At 48.1% G+C, this 16,485-nt stretch overlaps 7 protein-coding genes across 7 annotated transcripts; 3 read left to right on the top strand and 4 right to left on the bottom strand.

Annotated features, from left to right (window-relative positions):
- Positions 1-8: 8 nt before the first annotated feature.
- BO87DRAFT_313855 (prenyl transferase AtmC) lies at positions 9-1,136 on the top strand (the record flags this gene model as incomplete). Its single annotated transcript, XM_025619633.1, has 3 exons — positions 9-347; positions 402-754; positions 809-1,136. 3 exons carry the CDS (start codon positions 9-11, stop codon positions 1,134-1,136), a joined length of 1,020 nt encoding a protein of 339 aa, XP_025477494.1.
- A 730-nt stretch (positions 1,137-1,866) lies between these two features.
- Positions 1,867-3,105, top strand: BO87DRAFT_313773 (FPP/GGPP synthase family protein; the record flags this gene model as incomplete). Its single annotated transcript, XM_025619630.1, has 4 exons — positions 1,867-2,046; positions 2,102-2,256; positions 2,326-2,656; positions 2,692-3,105. 4 exons carry the CDS (start codon positions 1,867-1,869, stop codon positions 3,103-3,105), a joined length of 1,080 nt encoding a protein of 359 aa, XP_025477493.1.
- Positions 3,106-5,820: 2,715 nt separating this feature from the next.
- On the bottom strand, positions 5,821-6,973 carry BO87DRAFT_441497 (uncharacterized protein; the record flags this gene model as incomplete). The annotated part of the gene is made up of 3 exons (XM_025628009.1): positions 6,494-6,973; positions 6,242-6,403; positions 5,821-6,175 (listed from the first exon to the last, which is right to left on the bottom strand). Exons 1-3 carry the CDS (start codon positions 6,949-6,951, stop codon positions 5,821-5,823), a joined length of 975 nt encoding a protein of 324 aa, XP_025477492.1. The 5' UTR covers positions 6,952-6,973.
- Positions 6,974-7,153: 180 nt separating this feature from the next.
- BO87DRAFT_428254 (NAD(P)-binding protein) lies at positions 7,154-8,389 on the bottom strand (the record flags this gene model as incomplete). The annotated part of the gene is made up of 5 exons (XM_025627443.1): positions 7,154-7,663; positions 7,709-7,759; positions 7,808-7,955; positions 8,010-8,254; positions 8,303-8,389. The coding sequence occupies 5 exons, from the start codon at positions 8,387-8,389 to the stop codon at positions 7,154-7,156; spliced, it is 1,041 nt and encodes a 346-aa protein (XP_025477491.1).
- A 1,327-nt stretch (positions 8,390-9,716) lies between these two features.
- BO87DRAFT_417812 (endo-1,4-beta-xylanase) lies at positions 9,717-11,547 on the bottom strand. Its single transcript, XM_025626839.1, has 9 exons — positions 11,261-11,547; positions 11,164-11,204; positions 11,057-11,105; positions 10,875-10,996; positions 10,678-10,823; positions 10,535-10,623; positions 10,292-10,380; positions 10,165-10,230; positions 9,717-10,102 (listed from the first exon to the last, which is right to left on the bottom strand). The coding sequence occupies exons 1-9, from the start codon at positions 11,502-11,504 to the stop codon at positions 10,013-10,015; spliced, it is 936 nt and encodes a 311-aa protein (XP_025477490.1). The 5' UTR covers positions 11,505-11,547; the 3' UTR covers positions 9,717-10,012.
- Positions 11,548-12,810: 1,263 nt separating this feature from the next.
- Positions 12,811-14,093, top strand: BO87DRAFT_378655 (beta-D-arabinoxylan arabinofuranohydrolase). Its single transcript, XM_025623848.1, has one exon. The coding sequence runs from the start codon at positions 12,918-12,920 to the stop codon at positions 13,914-13,916; it is 999 nt and encodes a 332-aa protein (XP_025477489.1). The 5' UTR covers positions 12,811-12,917; the 3' UTR covers positions 13,917-14,093.
- Positions 14,094-14,735: 642 nt separating this feature from the next.
- On the bottom strand, positions 14,736-15,857 carry BO87DRAFT_378654 (uncharacterized protein). Its single transcript, XM_025623847.1, has one exon. The coding sequence runs from the start codon at positions 15,806-15,808 to the stop codon at positions 14,969-14,971; it is 840 nt and encodes a 279-aa protein (XP_025477488.1). The 5' UTR covers positions 15,809-15,857; the 3' UTR covers positions 14,736-14,968.
- Positions 15,858-16,485: the final 628 nt, after the last annotated feature.

Genomic DNA, 16,485 nt, shown 5'->3' with positions numbered 1-16,485 from the left:
CCTCCAATATGGCTATCACCATGGAGCGCCTCCAGCACCATCTTCCGCAAACTTCGCTGGTTTTTCTTGCCTTGCTGGCCGTTCCGATAACCGCGCTATTATGGGATCGCATATTGAACCCACTCCCAACAACAAAGCGGGCCTGGCTTGTTGGCAAAAAGCAGCCATCTCGGATCACTTCTTTAGAATGCCCCTACAGCTATATCCGTCAGATCTATGGTAAACACCACTGGGCCCCATTCGTCGACAAGCTGGCGCCCAATCTCAAGTTGGATGACCCGCCGAAGTACCAGATAATCCTCGAGATCATGGACGGCATTCACCTCTGCTTAATCTTGGTTGATGATGTAAGTATAGTGGCCCCAATAAAAACCTGGACTTAGAGCTAATCACCCTATCAGATATCGGACGGGAGTAACTTTCGCAAGGGTCATCCCGCTGCGCACAAGATTTACGGTCCTTCAGAGACTGCGAACCGTGCCTACTACCGCGTGACGCAACTTTTGAATCGAACCGTCCACGAATTCCCTCGTCTTGCACCCTTTCTAATGCAGTGTCTGGAGGAGATCCTAGAAGGCCAAGACATGTCCCTTGTTTGGCGAAGGGATGGCCTTGCCAGCTTTCCAGTGGCTCCAAAGGAACGGGATGAGGCATATCGTAGAATGGCGTCGCTGAAGACAGGTGCATTGTTTCGCTTGCTTGGTCAGCTGGTACTAGAGGATCAGTCCATGGATGCTACCATGACTACGGTGGCGTATGCGCAAACATACCCGAATAGTGGGACCTGGCTGACGAAATTTCTACACAGGTGGTGCTCACAGCTGCAAAATGATTGCAAGAATGTGTATTCGACCGATTATGCGAAAGCAAAAGGTGCACTAGCAGAGGACCTGCGCAACGGCGAGCTCTCATTTCCTATAGTGGTGGCAATGGACGCTCCTCAGGGTTATCTGGTAGCGCGTGCCTTGGAATACGGCTCACCCTATAATATCCGTAATGCTTTACGGGTCATCCAGAGAGAGGACGTGCGTAGCGCCTGTTTGTGGGATTTGAAGAAATCGAGTGCCTCTGTGAAGGACTGGCTGGAAGTATGGGGTCGGAAGGAGAAAATGGATGTCAAAAGTGTGAAGGCATAACCGGATATCCAGATAGACGCATATGTTACCTAGTGGCGGGATTTGTTGTATTACTCCTGATTTGAGGCCAACTCCTGCTTCTTCTTCTATGAAATTCCCATTGCTACTTCACATAAGCTTTGCACTGGCGCACAAGCATAAGGCATGTACAACAATGCGAGGTTGTGCTGTATGGCCATTTCAAATTTTGCTATCCCACTAAGTAGCTGGACATAATGACCATTTTCGTGTTCTAAGGAGACGGGTCAGGGAGCTGAACGGAGTAATCTTATCAAAACAATTTTTACTTTCTCCGACCACCCAAGCGACCTGGTCGTGTTTTGAACTGGCAAACATACTGTTAACCACCTAAGAGGGACATAAGGACGCGAAGCAGTTTGCCACTAGCTTTCGCAAAGCTGATATGGTACCTACTGCTCTTTGGATAACCCGTCATATGAAGAGGTGTCCTTTGCGATGTTTTGCTGACTAGACGTGCTTTTTAAGTTGCTAATTCGCTGATGACTATGGACCAGCAAAGCCATGCCGGGCCGTGCGGTGACAGCAAAACACGTAGCAAAAGGACATACAACCGTATCACATGAGGCTCACAACAAACTTGTGCTCTTAAATGTTAGTACATAGAAGTAGTAGTGCCTGTTTTTCGGGAGCTCGTATTTAGCTTTCTGGTAACTTCTTCTTCATAAAGACCTGAGCTATTTAGCGCCTTTGACCTCTAAGAAGCGCAAATATGCTGGGATTCCCAATGTTTAACCCAGCTACGCCTGATGTCTGGAAGATGAGTACCCCTTACTTTCCATTTGTTACACCGGGGTTATTTCCTGCCTCAGCACCCTCATCGCCCACCAACGTAGATGCCGAAGCTGCCAGTTCCCAACAGTCGGAAGCAAGCTATTTGGATAAGGAGAAAGTCGGTCCGATGTTTCCTGCTCTTGAAAAAAACACTGTCTGATACACAGAAACAGATTGTTCGAGGGCCACTTGATTATCTTCTCAAATCCCCTGGAAAAGACATTCGTCGGAAATTCATTCACGCGTTCAATGAATGGCTGCGCATTCCTGAGGACAAGTTGAATATTATCACGGAAATTGTTGGATTGCTTCACACGGCCTCCCTTCTGTATGTTCTCTTCAGCTTCCACCTAAACCAAGATAACAGTATCTTGAGAGCCCACTGACCCCTTAATAGAATCGACGACATTCAGGACAATTCCAAGCTTCGACGCGGCCTCCCAGTGGCCCATAGCATTTTTGGTATTGCGCAGACAATCAACTCTGCCAATTATGCGTACTTTCTAGCCCAGGAAAGGCTCCGCGAACTGAATCATCCTGAAGCGTACGAAATATACACAGAGGAACTGCTTCGTCTGCACCGCGGTCAAGGTATGGACTTGTACTGGCGGGACTGCCTAACCTGTCCCACAGAGGAGGACTATATTGAGATGATCGCCAACAAGACTGGTGGCCTATTTCGACTGGCGATTAAGCTTATGCAGTTGGAAAGCGAAACGAAAAGGCACGTATTACAAACATATACCCATCACAGCTCTTGTAGCTCTTCTTGTTACACTGCAGACTGACTTTTTGCAGCAATGTCATCGAACTAGCAGACTTGCTGGGCGTGATCTTTCAGATTCGGGATGATTACCAAAACTTACAGAGTGGACTATACACCAAGAACAAGGGATTTTGCGAGGATTTGACGGAGGGCAAATTTTCCTTTCTGATTATCCACAGTATTAACAGTAACCCGAACAATCACCATCTGCTGAATATACTACGGCAGCGGAGCGAGGACGATTCGGTGAAGAAGTATGCTGTTGAGTATATCGACTCGACGGGGAGTTTTGACTACTGCCGGGAACGGCTCGCTTCCTTATTGGAAGAGGCGGATCAAATGGTTAAGAAGTTGGAAAATGAGGCGGGACAGTCAAAGGGGATCTACGATATTCTGAGCTTTCTGTCGTGAAATTTTTGTGGCGATCAGGCTGGACATCAAGATATTCTGCAGTTGACCGAGACAAATTGAACTACATACATCCTTGAAAGCTGGCGTCTATATACAGGCAGGTGCCCTACCATACATAAGACTTCAAAATCATTGGTGGTTCTAAGAACATAAACTATCAGAACGCGGTCTGCATAGCCCAGAAACCATATGTATATGAAGACCATTAGCCTCATGCAAGTGCATTGCGAAAGGAACCTACCTTGTTGCCTGTCCGCAATCACTTGCGAAGTTTACTGGGATAGTTAAAAAGATCTTAGTGTGCCAATGCTTTCGGCACTCTACTCCTCCTATTGTCATGGAGGATAGTATCCGGCCCACTCCAGCTGGCAATATATGTTTGGTCCTGATACAGAGCAACTTTCCCTCACCTTTATGACACTTTATTATCCGATAATTGGGTGTTTTTTTACCGATCCCTCCAGCGCCTTCGAATATGCTGTCTACAGCGAGAGTACTCCACTATGCCTTGTTCGTCTTAAGTGTATACAAAATCTATTTCTGCCTTCTAAACGACCTGTTTGAACCTTACCTCGAAGCTGTTGCAGTTGGTCACGTAACCGGGGTATCCAAGAAGTCCTCTTGTATCCACAAACACGGGGATAGACCTTCTGAACAGGTTCTTTGGGATAGCTATCATGACCATGTGGCCTATTTGCCAAGCAAATACCATGACAGTGTCTTTGCTCGCTTTCAGCATTAGTGGGGGCTTCGTAGCCATGTTCTGCATCATAGTATTACAGACATGCCAGACGCACTCATTCACACGCGGCGTGATAAAGCAAGCACACAACACCAGAGCAAGCACGTCAAGGACAAACAACAGAAAATAGCTAACATGTGTCACCTAGGATCTTTTTCTTCGGGCTCGCACACCTAGTCTGCGGCTTTGGAGTATTTACACCTCTCTGCTTCACTCTGATAGGCACTCCCCTGTCTAGCTTTTCATTCACGTCACATCGAAGCAGTCGCCCAAGCCCCACAGCATATGCCCAGAGCATAATCCCCGGAATTTCTATCAGCTATATCCTCCCAATCATGATAATGGCTCTTCCCTGTCCGACCATAATATCCCCAGAGACCAAACAACAAGCTATCCACTTCTGGCACGGATGGCCATCCTACTTGCCCGTGACAATGTCCATACACTACGTCATGATTGGTCGATTTCAGAATGTCCAGTTTGGCCCAAAAATCGCAGCCCGGCGCGGAACGCAACTCGTGTATCGATTTGGTTTTCTGTGTTCTTACCTATGCCACATTACCTCGGTTGCTATTGTGATTGCGTCTTATATTCCCAGTGCAATCCCGCGCGCGAGTCTTTCATTTGGCGAGGAGGTAGGTGATAAACTCATAATGGTGATAGAGCGGGGAATGACCGAAATCTTGGAATGGGATTATGCCATGGCGGCTGCGTCAGCGATGGTATGGGCTTTAGATGCTCGTATCAAAAGGTTCCAGGCGAAAGGAAAGCAACTTAGTCGGGATGATTACCTTCAGATGTGCTGGGACGTGTTTGTTGGGAGTGTGATGGACGGACCGTGCAGCGTCGCGTTGAGAATTGTTGGGACAGTAATCTCTCCGTCGCTAGTCTGACTAGACGCGATATATCGTTTTTGGTCTAGCGGTTAGTGCGCCGACAAGAATCAGTTTGGGTATGGATGAATAGATACTCCGTATTGGAGGATCGCGGGTCAATAGAGGGGCTCGATTTTCGAGGGCAGGTTTTGAAATTCTTGTTGACGTGTTCGTGAGATCGGTTTGTCTTGTGACGAGTGACTGGCTTTAGGTCTCGGTTACATTGGTTTTGACACATGTTGCAGGTTACGGGATATGGTTTGGAGAGAAGGGGCGCAGTGCACAAATATGTGGAGCACAGCAGACCACACATGGACTCACATATGCTTGACTCACTACAATCTATACCCAATTGTCTGTAGAGGTGCGTGCTTCGGGCGGTTTTAAGACTATGATGATGCATGCTGATTCTGCATGCATATGTCGGGTTGATGTCTAGCCTACTAGGTTATCAGTCTTTCTGGGCGCTTAGTAATTTGATTGAGTTACCACAGGGACTGTTTCGCATTAACCAATAATTCTCTTCCATGTGGTTCACCACCTGTAGTTGAGAAACCATTGTTGAAGACATCAATAGCTAGGTACATGGATGTTGATGCCACTGTCTACATGGGCAACGCTGAAATTGACTAATCAAATTTGAAAGGCAGCAGAGATAGAGTTGCCGCATAAGTAAGCAAAAGATACGAAAAGCTCTTGGTTATCTAGGCTAATGCGGTTTAGGAGGATCTGGTACATCCCTTCTGCTTTTCTGTCAAGAAAAGATCGGGTTTTGCTGAGGGAGATACGGCTCCATATATGGCCTAAGGCACCAACAATTACATAATATACCAAGCACCAGCCTCAAACGCGACTTTATAAATCGAATAAGTGTTTCCAGAGAATTTGCCGTGAGCCGGAGGGCCAAAATTTAGCGTGAACTTGTCTCGGCGAGAACTCGGGATGGAGCGTTGGAACAGAGTATTCCTGGTGAGGCGTGCTCTCATATATTCCGGCGTTCTCTTCGAAATACTCGAACTCCGTCGGGCAATACTCATGGAGATGTGCAATATTGTGCTGCGTGGTGTCTATATTTAACCTTCCTAGCTTCTGAAAGATTTAGCAACATAGCAGAGTTTTGAGAGTCTTCAAGGCCCAGTTAGACGTTGTTAATTCCTCGGATGGGGAACCATCGGTGTTACGCTGGAATGCGTAGCGCAGCACTGCGCCGATCTTGGTGGCTTGCATCGCCATGGTACGAATCTCGTGCTGACGTACATCATCAAAAACACGACTGTGAGCCCAGAATTCATCCCAAAAGTAAATGATCATGCGTTCACGGCACGTATAATTGTGCCAGCCGCTGAGATCCATGTAACCAGTGGATAGTAGCAGAGTGTCCAGTTCCATGCCAAACGGCAGTACTTTAGCCAATGACCAATCGACAATACCAGTAATTTCAAAGTTATCCTCGCTGATCAGAATGTTTGTTTGGGATAGGTCGTTGTGTGTCAGGACTTGCACATATACTTAACTGAACAGATTTGGAAGACTGCGTTCAAGTTCCAAAATTGTAGTGGAGGGGAGTATGAGAGGTGAGGACTTTCTTATTTTCCCAAGCCGGCGATAGATTGCGTCCCCATAGCTTGTCGACACCGTAGGATCTACTGGCTGTGGATTTAACCAACACCGAGCGAAGTATCTAGAGACCATTACTATCGTGGTCGCTTGACTCATTTCCTCGAATGGCGGCATAGTATCGACGTAGGGAATGGAATACGAGAGGAGCTACCTGGCTAAATGCTTGACAAAGCACATGTATCTGGCTTCTTCTTTGGGTCTCAACTCAGTTTCGGTGTCGAATAACTGTAGACAAGGACTACCTGACAAACAGGCCATCGTATAAACGAGCAAAGGTGGATTTGAACCTGGCAATTTGCCGTGAAAAGTAGCTTCTGGTACCTGATCGCCGTGGATGAATCTTGCCAGCTCAATGACTGTTTGGTCCAAGGCAGACTCTGGTTGTCGGAAAGACACGATCATATCTGGTCGCTCATCTGAGCTATCTGTGCAAAGGACTGTGTAGCTCAGCGACCCCGGAATGTCGACTTCTCGAACAGTGGAAGCACCTGTGATCCTACGAGCGTGGTCGTCGCAGTATAACTGGGTCGGGGATTGACGAGTTTCGAAGAACCTGTCGACGGTTTGTTGAGCCCAAGACCGCTCCTCCATCACCGTTTTAGAAGTCATGTTCTGGGTACTTGGCTTGAGGAACTGTGCAGGATGCTCTGCTGCAGAAATGTGAAAACTCATCACCTGCGCGATCGGGCCCTTTGTTGACAGAGTGGCTTCCATTAATCACGTGGGTGCCGCATGTCAGAATACATCACAACATGAGAAAGCAATTTGATTTTATCGATAAGTTGGTAGTGATCTTGAAGGCTACGATACATTAGTCGGGCAAAACGTTGTGCTGAATCATAGATTGCACCGCGTCCCTCACACTCTCCTCTAAACCGATGTATTCCCACTGACTACCCTTTCCCTTCGAGAGTATATCCAAGCTAACTCGCGTATCCCAACCGGTGGGATGTATTCCCTTGGGCAGCACTTTATCCGGTGTACCAGCTGGAACCTTTTTGCGCAGTTGAGGGAAATGCTTTCGGATAGTATTCACGACCAACTGTGGCGTTATGAGCCCTGAGACAAGTACGATACGCTGCCCTCCAGCAGCGGGATTGGTAAGAGCATCTACATGGCTCCTAGCCACGTCGCGCACGTCGACAAAGTGATAGTATGGCAACTGCACATCCTCAATTTTGACATGAGTCCCGTCGATAAAACTAGCAATCGCAAAATAATTGCTTTCGTTGATTGATCCCTCCCCTGAGGTTGGATGGATCATCGGTCCGGTGACGATAAGAGGGTTGATGACAGTGAGGTCGAAACTGGGACTATTTGCCTGCATGACATCCTAGACTTTACGCTCGGCTTGGATTTTGGATACATTGTAACCCAACGCAGGGTCGTTACGGTCAATTGCTTGTTGTGCAGTTACCTAGAGTTTCATGAGCAGGGGAATTGCCGATCACAATCTGAGACGAACTGGATTCCAGCTTTTCTCGGTATATGGGTGTCCTTCTCGACCCATGTCCTCGAAGGAATCGAGTACGGAAACACCGCTACCCAAAAGGACAATGCGTTTGAGCGTGCTTCCACCGTGTCGGTGAGCGCTTTCCAGGATTTGAGTCGTTCTGCAAGTGCAAATCAGCGGCTACATCATGGTTGCGCACACAGTTCATACTTACCCCTTAACTGCGGGATCTATCAGATTGTTCTGAAAATCCTTAAAATCAAACTTGAATGGCGATGCCGCATGGATAACATAATCAAAGAGAGCTTCGGTCTCCTCAGACAAGGTGCTGAATGGTTTCTGTGAGGTGAAGTCCGACACAATCACGAAATCAACCTTCCCTTTCCATTCAGGGTGAGCGTTAATCACATCGTCTGCTTTGGCCTGAGATCGCACTGTTGCGGTTACCGTGTAGCCACGCTGAGGTTGTCAGCTACTATACGTTGCTTGCAATTCGGACTCACTCACCTCAAGGAGGATGGAGAGGATATGGGATGCTACAAACCCATTTGCCCCGGTCAGAAGGACGCGCTGGCTACGAGTTGACGATACCATGATGGCTAGTACTTTGGAGACATTTATGTCAGATCATACTGGTACTTATACTAGCCCGTGAATATCAGCCAGACTGAATACCGACTGCTACTCAACCCCAGATGTCTGTATGGCTTTTTATAAGTCTCATGATTATGTCATGTTTCTTTGGGTTTGGGAGATGCACCATGGAAGGAGCGCCCGATGTGTTAAAGTCAAACATGATCAAGTTTCGGGCAAAAGTTCATTGGTGACCTATCTCAATCTGTCTTGTCTGACAAAAGAAAAAGTACCCTCAACCAGTTTTTAATGTTCCACGTCTCGTTTGTCAGATGTTTATTGGAGTAGTGCCCGCAGATGGTCAAAAGTTGTCCCCTCTTCATAGAAAAAGGCTGCCAGGGAAGCATTTCGGTGCACCATCTTTCTGATCTATTATTACGCTTTCGGCTATCCAATCTCATACGATAACAGACACAATTCCCATACACGCAGTCGCGAGCTACCACTGCCCCTAGCTGGCTCGTTTTCTCCCACTCCGCACAGTTGCGGGTGATGTTCGAGAAGGTCATCGTTCAATCTACAAAGAAATTGCCTAGGCTTCATAAGCAGTTCTTTTCATTATATCGTTATTTGTCGCCTCATTAGTCACTCTTTGCCTATATAAGTGTATTCAGGATCGCGTACGACACTACGCGGCCTATTGTCGGTATATACGGCTAACAGATGGAAGTGGTTATCTAATATCCAGCATTTGAGTACATCAAAAGGCACCCACTCTGGCGCCAATGACTTGCTTTGATAGAAAGACAATAGGACAGACCGAATGATATGCCCCGTCTTACATATTAGAGTAAATGGGGATCTAAATCACCCCCAGCCAGTAGCTTTTAGTGGAAACAAGTCCTTGTCCAGTTGGGCCACAAGAGTTCAACCGGAGGAGGGACTGAACTTTAAACACTTCTCATCGCATCCGGCTAAATTTCATGGAATAGATTAATGGACATGGCGCAAAGTACGACTGCAGACAATACTCAGTACCCCGAAGGCAGGCTATAGTGCAGGACCCATTGTACATATCTCGGCAGTTGTCGGCGCTCTGCATTGCCGTTGTTACATGCACTAAATTCTGCAGGATGCTAAGCGAGGACTTCATGAACGACTAGTCCAATGTCCAGCCAATGCCAAGGGGGTTATTAGTAAAGGCAAAGAGACTAGCCAGACCGCCCCGTCCATCCAACTGCATGCCACAAGGACCTTAAGAGTTAGATGGCTGTTATGGTTATTGGGGGGGGGGGCATCTGAGACATGTCCTTCATTTCGTGTGATGCTTTTGCTTTACATCGGCACATCAGGGTCTAGACTAACAAAGTAAAGTACTAATGCTACGGCCCCACTGGTGGGGTACACGGCAAAAACTACTCCACAGGGATTATACGAAGCTGAGCTACACTAGAGGTGGATGCTTCAGATCTACTGTGAGTGCGCACACTTAGAAGAACGATTGTGATGGATACAGGTGGAAGAAGTACAGAAGAACACTGTCGGAGGAACGGCAGACAATTCTCTTCGGGTAGTGCAAAACAGAGCGTCTCTACCTCGGAAGGCTATATCTTCCCGGCAATTCGATCAGAGTGGTTGCCGGATCTAGAGAGCATTTGCGATAGCAGTATATGCAGGCTTCGGGTTATAGTTGCTGTCAAACAGCAGAGGAGTGGAGCTGGAGCGCCAGGAGTCCTGAAAGAAATTAGCTCAACTTCTAAGGCAAGACTTATCATCCGGACTGCAGAGGTACTTACCGGGTCAGCGACTCCCCACACGGTGATACCGATACACTTGGGCTGGTCAAGGCAGGCTTCGACGACCTGTGTATGTAGGGATTAGTGTCAGTTAATCACACTATGTACTTGGCTTGTCGTGACCTACCTCGACGTAGTCGGTTGAGCTGGCGCCAGCGATGTCGAGCTCGGTGACCGCAATCTCCTTGGTGCCCGCACCTGCGAGAGCATTAAGAGCTGTAAGGGGCTGTCAGCTATCGTCAGGTTGGATAAAGGGGAGGGGGTACTTATCCAGAAATTCCAGCACCTCCACCAGCGCTCAAATGGGTTTGGGAGCCTTTGAAGATGGTGAGTCATTATAGCCGGATATCATTAACCACGGGGGCCTTACCAATTCCATCGATAGGAATTCCGGCTGCGATCCACTTCTTGACATGGCTGACCATGCCAGTCAACTTAGGATAGGAAGCGGAGTCCAAGCTTGGTGAAAGTTAGAATCCAGTCTGAAATAGAAAACAGACAGCCATAGCTTACTTGTAATCGTTGATGTAGAGCTTTGCGTTGGGATCCGCAGCCCGCGCAGTCTCGAAGGCAATCCGGACGTAGTCCTCGCCGATGACTTTGTAGAAGACGCTGTCGCGGAGGGAGCCATCTTCGTTGAAAATTTCATTGACAACGTCCTTGCAATAATTAGTGATGAGGCTCAGTGAAATTGATGGTTTTCAGTTTACCCAGGCGTAGATTTTGCCCTTATAGTGTTGCATCACCGTGGTGATGTGATTCTTCATGACCTCGATGAGTGTATTCTTGTCCGTGATGGCTTGAACCCAAGAGGGGAGCTGGGAGTGCCACACTGGTTGAGTTAGCTTCACTGTCTTGGTATAGTTTCCAGTTCAGTCAGTCAAAAACTTACCCAGCGTATGTCCACGGATCAGCTTGTTGTTAGACTGGGCAAAGTTGACCTAGGTTTGTAAGCCTCGAGTACGATCATCGTAGAGGGTTGAGAAGTTCTATACGTACCAGGTAATCCGATCCCGAGAAAGAGAACTGTCCACGGCTGGCTATAATTCTAATTAGATCGGAATAACAACCATAACGATGAGGACATTGGACTTACGCTCAGTGGCATCCCACTTCATGCTGTTCTCTGGGGTCAAGGCGCCAAAATCGGCTTTGATGATTGCCGGAGTCTTCGAGTTCTTGGTCAAGGTGTACTGATCCCCGATGTTTCCCAGATACTTCTTTCCGTGAGCCTTGAACTTGGTGTCGATGCTCACTGAAGCCTGACGGGGTTCAATAGGTTCAGAAAGCACTTGGCTAGCGAAAAGCATCGCCAGTGCAGCTGCCTTGATCTGAACCATGTTGGACAAAAGCGATCGTTTTTCTTAAAAGAGCCAAATAAAAATGATGTTGGATTGACAGATTATAAGATAGATTCTACAAGGGAGAAGAGGGATTGAAGTATTTATATACCACGAGACTCAACATTTCTGGGCCAAGAGGATGTGAAACTGGAACACAACCAACCGTGGAACCAAACGTCCCGCTCGAGCATGTCTAGACAGTAAAGGATTGACTTCATCTGCCTCATCTAGCTGTCTATCGAATTTCCCAAACCGGGAGGATGGCACTCGATGGAACCATAATCAGCCTGAAGGGATGAATAATGGCGTTTAGGCAGGCTATCCGGAGCTCTTGACATCTTTGGTTAGAACAGGCTATGTCCTTAGCCGACACGTCGAGAAGCAACCGTACGTTAATGTTGTAATTTGGAAGACGCCGATCTACCCACCAGGAACACAAGAAGGAATTGCAGGAGTGGAGACACTTGTTGCACGGTCGTCCGATTAACCTGCTAATGTCCGTCCATCAGGGTCCAGCGTCTGCCTCGGCCCCAAAAATAGTTTAGCCCTGCAGAGATGGCAGCCGGCTACAGCCGGTCACCCGATCCATACTAGATGTTGTAACTTGTAGAGAGCCTGCAGATGCTCTGATGAAGGTCTGCAAATAGTCCCTGGAGTTTGGTAGTAAAGAGCACCAACTCGTAAAAGTAGTATGTCCAACCATTTTGAAAGTACAAACATTTAGTTTGATCGATTAGAATACTTTAGGTGTGTACAGTGACAGCCAAAATATCATCTCTTCAGCCGATAGGTGTCAACTACCCGCCGAAAGTACCGGAAGGTTGTGGTGTTTTAAGGTGAAACACTATCAGGGCGGCAATGTGTCAAAGTAGAACCAGTTTGCTTAGCGCCATTAGGATCCACGCCTAGACCCTCGATGCCCGGGAGTCATCCGTCCTGTCACAGCAATTATTTCGCCGAGTCTACTGCCGAAGAAGAGCTATTGTGGCGTAATCATAGAATTACCCACTGTGTAGGGTAGTCTTGAACGCCGTTCTAAACACGGCAACGCTCCGGTGGACGATCGTTTCTGGCTAATGTACTCCGTAGTTTAGGCAGCATGCTGATCATCTTCCCCTAAGGGAAAGGGCCTGAATAGTGCGCCAAAATGAGCTCGAGCAAAGGAATGTTCTTTCTAAGCCAAAGTGGGGGAAATAACCAAGCAGCCTACTTTTATCCGAAACGTTTCTGGTGTCATCCAGTATGGATAAATCCCGATTGTTTTTCTGCACATATCAGTATTGTCATAAACGTAACTACATATATTTGAACATGGTCTGGTCCTCCGTCCAAGTTATTCGTTCTCCGTGGCCAACGATTTCAGCCATTGATCTCTTTTGTTTCTTTTTCTGCGGATAAACCCATTCGAAGATGAAGTTCTTCAATGCCAAAGGCAGCTTGCTGTCATCAGGCATCTACCTCATTGCATTGACCCCCTTTGTCAACGCCAAATGTGCACTTCCGTCGTCCTATAGTTGGAGTTCAACCGATGCTCTCGCAACTCCAAAGTCAGGATGGACCGCACTGAAGGACTTTACTGATGTTGTTTCGGACGGCAAACATATTGTCTATGCGTCCACTACTGATGAAGCGGGAAACTATGGCTCGATGACCTTTGGCGCCTTCTCAGAGTGGTCGAACATGGCATCCGCTAGCCAGACAGCCACCCCCTTCAATGCCGTGGCTCCTACCCTGTTCTACTTCAAGCCGAAAAGTATCTGGGTTCTGGCCTACCAATGGGGCTCCAGCACATTCACCTACCGCACCTCCCAAGATCCCACCAATGTCAATGGCTGGTCGTCGGAGCAGGCGCTTTTCACCGGCAAAGTCAGCGACTCAAGCACCAATGCCATTGACCAGACGGTGATTGGCGATGATACGAATATGTATCTCTTCTTCGCCGGCGACAACGGCAAGATCTACCGATCCAGCATGTCCATCAATGACTTCCCCGGAAGCTTCGGCAGCCAGTACGAGGTGATCCTGAGTGGCGCCCGCAACGATCTATTCGAGGCGGTCCAAGTATACACCGTCGACGGCGGTGAGGGCGACAGCAAGTACCTCATGATCGTCGAGGCGATCGGGTCCACCGGACATCGTTATTTCCGCTCCTTCACGGCCAGCAGTCTCGGTGGAGAATGGACAGCCCAGGCGGCAAGTGAGGATAAACCCTTCGCAGGCAAAGCCAACAGTGGCGCCACCTGGACCGAAGACATTAGCCATGGTGACTTGGTTCGCAACAACCCTGATCAAACCATGACTGTCGATCCTTGCAACCTCCAGTTGCTCTATCAGGGCCATGACCCCAACAGCAGTGGTGACTACAACCTCTTGCCATGGAAGCCGGGCGTCCTTACCTTGAAGCAGTGACGAGCTTATCATTAGTTGCAGATCGTGTTTTTCCTTTCTTTTTCAAGTAGTTTTAGTGGTGGAAGACAACAGAAGGTGGTCACTATCTTAGGCTCAGTAGTTGAGGTGGGCTCCTGCCACATTGTGTCCATAGGCTAGTAATATGCGCATAACTCAGTTTATTGGCAAGGGGTGCGGTATGAATATCCAGTTTCCACAAGAGCAATCAGGCCCGGTAGTTATACTCCGTATTGGGATAGAGTACTCGTAGTAGCAGGATTGTGGGCCTTAGAGGAAATGGCCGACATGTGAGCAAATCACCTTCAGAGAAAAGACGCATGGTCAATGTATTGGGATGAGCCTGTCTGTGAAGCTCATCAGCTGCTACTGCAATTATGAGACTGCAGGAGAACACAACGCTTAATTGTAACGATGCTACAACCAACTTTGACGACGGAGCCTGATATACCCCCATTATTTTGCATTTGACGTACTCTTCTTTTCTGCCTTCTGATTTTGATTTTTCTGTTTCCTCCTCCAAAGATGACTCGCAATCCTATCTGGGGGCATTCTCAGAATTGAATTTTGTTGCATCACGTCGCATAGATCTCCTGGGTTTCAGGGGAAATCCTGCAACGAGTCGCAAGCCTCTTGCTACGCCTACCCTCCAGCCTAAATAGACTGTTGCTCAATGTGTTGATGATATACGTTATGATAATACTCGGATTGGGTGGGGATACCGGTATACATTCCTGACTAGACTGACTGCAGCAGTAATCCTCAGGTAGTCGCAAATCCAACTGAAGATTGGCAGCGGAATGTTGCAAGCGTACAAGTGGTGGGATATATTGATACCTATTCCAAAATAGCCAATAAAGTGCGAGTCTGCTCCTAAGATAGACCTAGCCTGTACATCCATCAACTAAACTCCCGACAGTCCACTATACAAGACCTGCACATGGTTACAACCAAAGCAGCAGAGGGGAAAATGGATAGCCCCCAAAATCAGAACTCCGACCATGCAATTCTAACCCAAAACATCGCTAACAAAAACAGACAGCCACCCAGACCGCTCAAACAGCCTCCCAATCCATAGCATCGACAATGAAGTCCCAATCGGCATCCGACTCTCCCTGCAACAACCCATCCATCTTATCCGCCCCATCAGACGCAACCACATGCTCCTGCGCAAGCAAATACGCATCATCGAAGCCCTGGAAGATATCCGAGAGGATCTTCTCGATATCATAGCTCGCCAACGGCATGGCCTTGCCCTTCCGCCTCGCAGCCCACTTATCCTCCATCTCCAGTTCTTCCTTGGTCAAATCCGCCGTCTTCCACCGATTCCGCAGCTCCTTCGCCCTCTGCAATTGTTCGTGAGTCTCGCCCTGTCCCAGCACAGTATGCAAGGGACTGTTTTCATCCTGCAGCGCTTCCAACACGTTCGCATGGTATCGGTGGGTCGAGAGCGGAGCGGAGCCGTACGCGGCGAGGTGATTGCGCGCAAAAGCAGAAGACACAGAGACACCAAAGACGCTGAGGAGATGGACAATTGCACGCTCGAGGAGAGAGTAGTATTCGTGGAAATCGAGCTTGAACATGATCTCGGCGTGGGAGACGTCGAAGTCGCTACTGGCAGGGTCGATGGTCGCGAGGCGGTAGCCGTAGGCCAGATATGGGAGTTTCCATTTTAGTCGCTCGACGATTTTCATGAAGCGGGAAAGGTGCCTCGAGGGGGAGGGTCGTGGGGAGGATTGACGAGAGGGTTGCTTGACGGGGGATGGCGTGCGTTTGGTGGTGGGTTTCGGTGTGGTTTTCCGGGGAATTGCTAGGGTGGTGATGGGAGGAACGGCGGGTCGGGCTTGAATCTCGCTTGGGCTGGGAGCCCAGCGAGACTTTAGCAGGTCGCTCATGTCAGTGGTGGATATTGCATTGCTGGATTGCGATTGTTGACGAGAGAAGGTCAGACAGTCGCGAGGGAATTGGTTCGAATTGGAAGCTGAAATCAGCTGATCGACCGATAGCGATAAGGAGTCACTTAGTAAGCTGACCCGATCGGGGTGTGGTTAGGTTATTAGTTAAGTATTCTGATGTCAATATATTATTTCTTGCAGCTTGCAAGGATCCGCTCATCCTGCAGGAACCGTGAAATCATGTCGAGTGAGTTCAGAGAGAGGGAAGAGGCATTATATAGTCGGTACAGTGTTTTGGAGCGACATCAAGTGGATCCAGTCTTCGGTAAATGCAGTGGGCGGAGTTGTGATCTAATATGAACACCTCGGTCAACACCATCAAAAATTTGTTGATGTAGGACAAGGTTTGTGGGTCCTATATATCATGAGTTTTTCATCAAAGACATGGTGAATCCGATTCTATGTCTCTTGTTGGCCGGGACCTATTTACACAGTACCATGGTAAATCCCGGTCAATGAAGGAGTATTGAAATCAATAGCCGTGAATCTCAAGCCACAGGGGGATATGAACAGACGCGAACCAAGCATTCTATGGAGTAAGTAATATAATTTAATCTTCTGGAAATTTAAGTATGATAATAAGCATAAGCTGGCGGGCTTCCCGCTTCCCAGACGGC

This window comes from Aspergillus neoniger (assembly GCF_003184625.1).
Source record: "Aspergillus neoniger CBS 115656 unplaced genomic scaffold BO87scaffold_26, whole genome shotgun sequence".
NCBI lineage: Eukaryota > Fungi > Ascomycota > Eurotiomycetes > Eurotiales > Aspergillaceae > Aspergillus > Aspergillus neoniger.
Note: the sequence above shows the minus strand (reverse complement) of the source record. Positions and strands in the feature narration are given on the sequence as shown.